At 38.6% G+C, this 4,910-nt stretch overlaps 1 protein-coding gene across 1 annotated transcript; it reads left to right on the top strand.

The window, feature by feature from the left end:
- Positions 1-2,307: 2,307 nt before the first annotated feature.
- On the top strand, positions 2,308-3,798 carry LOC105953772 (uncharacterized). Its single transcript, XM_012977451.2, has 2 exons — positions 2,308-2,735; positions 3,240-3,798. The coding sequence occupies exons 1-2, from the start codon at positions 2,308-2,310 to the stop codon at positions 3,796-3,798; spliced, it is 987 nt and encodes a 328-aa protein (XP_012832905.2).
- Positions 3,799-4,910: the final 1,112 nt, after the last annotated feature.

The following is a 4,910-nucleotide window of genomic DNA, read 5'->3' as shown; positions in this document are numbered from 1 at the left end:
TAGAATCGGAGTTATATTAACGATTTGGCCTTTAAATCAGCTTTTTTGTCTCAACGAGTTTAGACCCGAAGTTATATTTCAGCAGCAATTCAAATAGTATATAAGCTATAGCATATATGTATATACACGAATCCATCATATCCTTTGAGAAATGGTAGCGTATAAAATACCGAAGTATTCGCTAATAATTCTCGTTTGTCTTTTCGACAATAGATCGAGGATCTGGATATTTGTAAAATGAAATAGAAAGAAGAATACGAAAATAACAAATCCATATCGAGCAAAACCTCGTGCTGCTAACGTGTTATAGAATAAATAATCTAGTTATACTTATATATATATATATATATATATATATATATATATATATATATATATATATATATATATATATATATAAAGAAATTAAGCAAAACACATTTTTTTTGCAAAAGTAAACTGCTGTAATAAGTGTAGGAAAATGTTTGCTAAAAGAGAGTAATTTTATTCATCAACAGACGGGGCCTTTTATAGGCAATTATTACAAACTTTGTCATTATCAATAAAATAATCAATTCACATGGAAATGACACGTAGCTAGTATAAACTTGCTCTCTAAGTTCCTAAACTTGGTCCATAATTAATATTATAATAGTATGAAGCTTAATTATGAATTTACAATTAATATGATTGTAAGAAGTGGCGGCGGACCCATGGTATTTTTGTTAGGAGTAGAATATAGCTTGATTTAAGAAAAAAAAAAAAAAAAATATATATATATATATATATATATATATATATATATATATATATATATATATATATATATATATATATATATATATATATATATATATATATATATATATATATATATATATATATATATATATATATATATATATATATGTTTTTTTTTTCAAAACTAAAAGTGGAGACATCCTCAAATATAAGAGATTCTCCATTGCCTCTTCCAACCCATTTTTCTCTCCTGTTGAGAGGCAATTTTTCTCTCTTCTTGAGAGGCTTGTGTTGATGCTATTTCCTTCTATCTTCACCGGTTTTTGATCTTGTCTTCTAGGGATCTGGCCGATTCGATAGTTTTTTTAATTGTATTTTATTTTTTTGTTTAAGGTTTTGTTGCCACAGTATATAGTTTAATTTCACTCCCCTCAATATTCTTTAACCCACTATCTCCCGCTATCCCTTTTCAGATCCCTATTAACGGCATCTCTAGACTCGTTTCGATCGTTACCTACTCCTTTGTCTATCTCTCATCATCAATATGGACGGTGTCTCAGAAGCTACGGCTAGAAACTTCCATCTCATTGAAAAAGAAGAGGAGGGTCTGACTCTCAACGTTAATTATGGGGAGTTTAGGGTTCAACCCCAAACCCAATGAGTTGTTTATTCTGAAACTGTCAAGGGCTCGGGGCTCATTTGACAATTCATACACTTGGAGAAATTCTCCGGGTACATCGTCCCCAATTGGTATTTCTCTCAGAGACAAGGGCAACAATCGGCGTATATTGAGAAGTTGAAAGCAAAATGGAACCTTTTTGGAATATGTGTGGATAGAGTTGGAATGTCAGGTGGCCTGGCCTTGCTATCGAAAAAGGATGTATTGGTGCATCTTATTAGTCTTTCAAGTAATCACATTGATGTTGAGGTTTTGGATAGTGGTGGTGGGAACTTAGCCGCATACACCTTTCATGGGATCTTCTTCGAAATCTTTGTCTTGCTCGCGATCTCCCTTGGGTTGTCGGTGGAGATTTTAACGAAATTTTAAGCAATAATGAAAAAGAAGGGGGTAATCAACGACAACCATCGCAAGTGGCTGCATTCCAAAAGGCTTTGGAACACTGCAATCTTGTAGATGTCGGGTTCGAGGGCTTTCCTTTCACGTGGTCCAACAGACATGTGGCCCCTGCAACAGTTTGTTGTCGCCTCGACAGAGTGTGTGCGACTGGTGAATGGACCACCTTGTTCCCGAACGCCCGAGTTCAGCATTTGAATTTCGTTGGGTTAGACCATTCACTGATATATCTTGCTCACCTAGTGTGCCCCGAGGTGGTCGAACTACCAAAAGAGGAAGAGACCCTTTTCGGTTTGAAGTCATGTGGATGAGAAAAGCTGAATGTGAAGAAATTGTCAAACATCAATGGGCTGCTAAACTTTCGGAGATCCAGTGGAAGAGCTTATGCATAAAAATTATGGGTGTCGGCTCGCACTCATCGAGTGGAATAAAACACATTAAAACAGCCCCGTCGAAGAATTGAAGCGATCCATAAACGGCTACAAGTTTTGGATACGACGACACGGACAGAGATGGGGTTGGAAGAGGCGAGGACTCTACGGGCTGAGTTAGAAAATCGTTATGAGGATGACGACATGTATTGGCGCCAGCATAGTAAAATCGATTGGATCCGTGAGGGCGATCGGAACACAAAAATTTTCCAGGCCAAAGCCTCTTCTCGAAAACGTTTTAATCGCGTGGATAAAATCCGTGACAATTTGGGGCAATGGAAAGAAAGGGATGAGGATATAGAACATATCATCTTAAGATACTTTGAGGATAGTTTCCAATCTTGCGCACCAGATGAGAATGAGATAGACGAAGTATTGGCAAACATCGAAACTAGAGTCACGGGCAACGCCAGTCAAACATTATCTTTACCTTTTACTACCGAGGAGGTAACTCGAGCCATTTCACAAATGGCTACTCTCAAATCCCCCGGCCCTGATAGCCTCCTTATGTTATTTTTTACACTATATATTGGCATATTTTGGGGTCTGGTGTCTTGTCATGTGTTTTAGAATTCTTGAATAATCATAAACTTCCACCAAAATTGAATTTTACCTTTATTGTTCTTATTCCGAAGGTAAAAAAACCATAAAAAATGTCTGACTATAGACCTATTAGTCTCTGCAATGTCATATATAAATTCGGGAGCAAAGTGATTGCTAATAGACTCAAATGTGTCCTTAATGATCTTATCTCCCCTACTAAATCTGCCTTCATACCCAAGAGACTAATCAGCGACAATGTTCTTGTGGCTTTGAGATAAACCATTTCATCAAACTTAGCTCTAATCGTAAAACAAATTATATGGCTATTAAACTTGATATCAGTAGGGCATAGGATCGAATTGAATGGATTTTCCTACGCAAGATCCTCACTAAATTTGGAATTCCCACTGATTTGTTGAGCTGATTATGCTATGTGTTTCTTCTGTGTCTTATTCGTTTCTATTTAATAGCTCACAGATTGGATCATTGCACCCCTCGAGAGGTCTTCGGCAAGGTGACCCTCTCTCCCCTTACCTCTTCATCTGTTGTACGGAAGCTCTAATTGCAATGATCAGTAATGCAGTGGATAGAGGAGACATGCAGGGAGTGAAGGTGGCTCCGTCAGCACCCGTGGTATCAAATTTATGTTTTGTAGACGACACTCTCATTTTCAACCATGCAACCGAGGGTTATGCACAAACTCTGAAGAATATCCTTAATCAATATGCTAGAGTGTCGGGCCAAGAGATTAATCTAGACAAATCCACGTTAATGTTCAGCCCGTCGACCCATCAATCTCGACGGGATGCCATTTATAACATCTTGGGTTTTAAAATTGTTGATCGGCATAAATTATATTTGGGGATGCCTGCCTCAATGGGAAAAACTCGAAATGAGGTTTTCTCTTATCTCCTGGAGCGTGTTAGGACGAGAATCAAAGGTTGGGAAGAGAAGTTTCTCTCTAAAGCTGGCAATGAAGTGCTTATTAAGGCGGTTCTTCAAGCTATCCCTTCTTATATTATGAGTTGATTCTTACTTCCGTTGGGCTTGCTCAAGGAGATAGAATCGACTATTAAGAGATTTTGATGGAGCAATGGCAACACTAAGAGTATGGCATGGAAATCTTGGAGAGAAATGTGCAAACCGAAGAACGTGGGTGGTATGGGCTTTAGGGACATGGAGTCTTTAAATATTGCTGTATTGACTAAGCAAGCTTGGCGCCTCTTATCATGCCCTAATCTTCTCTCACGAATTCTTCAAGCCAAATATTATCCGCATGGTCACCTCTTCTCCACAGGAGTGGGTAACCGGCCATCGGCTACCTCGAGGAGTATTTGGAACGTTCTACCTCATCTTAGAGCGGGTCTAATAAAAAGGATTGGAAATGGGGAAGATACTGCTCTTTGGGCAGATCCGTGGCTAAAAGATGGTGGTAAATTTAATATTATTACAAAGCGACCACCTGATTCGGTATTTCCGAACCGAGTTTCCGATATCATTAATCCCATCACTAGAACTTGGGACTTGAATCTTATTAGAGGGATCTTCTGGCCAGTCGATCGAATCCGATCTATCCAGGTTGGCTCTTCTTTCGCTAAGGATCGATGCACTTGGCATTTCTACAAAAATGGCAAGTTTACGGTGTTATCGTGTTACTATCACGTTCTCTCAGAATGTCAATACACGAAACCATTTTTCGTATAGCGGGACAACGAATTTGAACTGGAAAATGTTGTGGCGTCTGCCGATTCCACCAAAAATCTGCATTTTCACTTGGCGGTTGTGCTCGAACGTTTTACCAACCAAAGGGGAATTGTTTCGCCGGAAAATTATTCCCTCTCCGATATGTGATCATTTCCAAATGGAGGTGGAGGATCCCCTACATGTCATTTTTAAATGTAGGGGTATAGATAGAGTTTCGAGGTCATCTTCTTTTGATAAACTCACTCCTACAGATTTCGCTTCTGTATGGAATTGGATGGAAAAGTTGCACCAATCCTTAAGTGCGGCCTATTTTCACCTCGCGATTATTATAGCATGGAAAGCGTGGGATATTCGAAATAAGGAATTTAAGGGCAAAAAAGAGGTTGCGATGGACGAGGTTGTACAATGGTCTCGCGCATACCTTGATGCTTTCAAGC

Source organism: Erythranthe guttata, chromosome 13, assembly GCF_056151865.1.
Source record: "Erythranthe guttata isolate IM_541 chromosome 13, IM_541, whole genome shotgun sequence".
Lineage (NCBI taxonomy): Eukaryota > Viridiplantae > Streptophyta > Magnoliopsida > Lamiales > Phrymaceae > Erythranthe > Erythranthe guttata.
Note: the sequence above shows the minus strand (reverse complement) of the source record. Positions and strands in the feature narration are given on the sequence as shown.

What these genes read in the sequence shown, in the direction of transcription:
- LOC105953772 (XM_012977451.2), top strand. Translation starts at nt 2,308, where the DNA reads ATGGGGTTGGAAGAGGCGAGGACTCTACGGGCTGAGTTAGAAAATCGT. An exon ending in GGCCCTGATAGCCTCCTTAT is followed by an intron (nt 2,736 to 3,239) that starts GTTATTTTTTAC and finishes TCTATTTAATAG; the next exon opens with CTCACAGATTGGATCATTGC.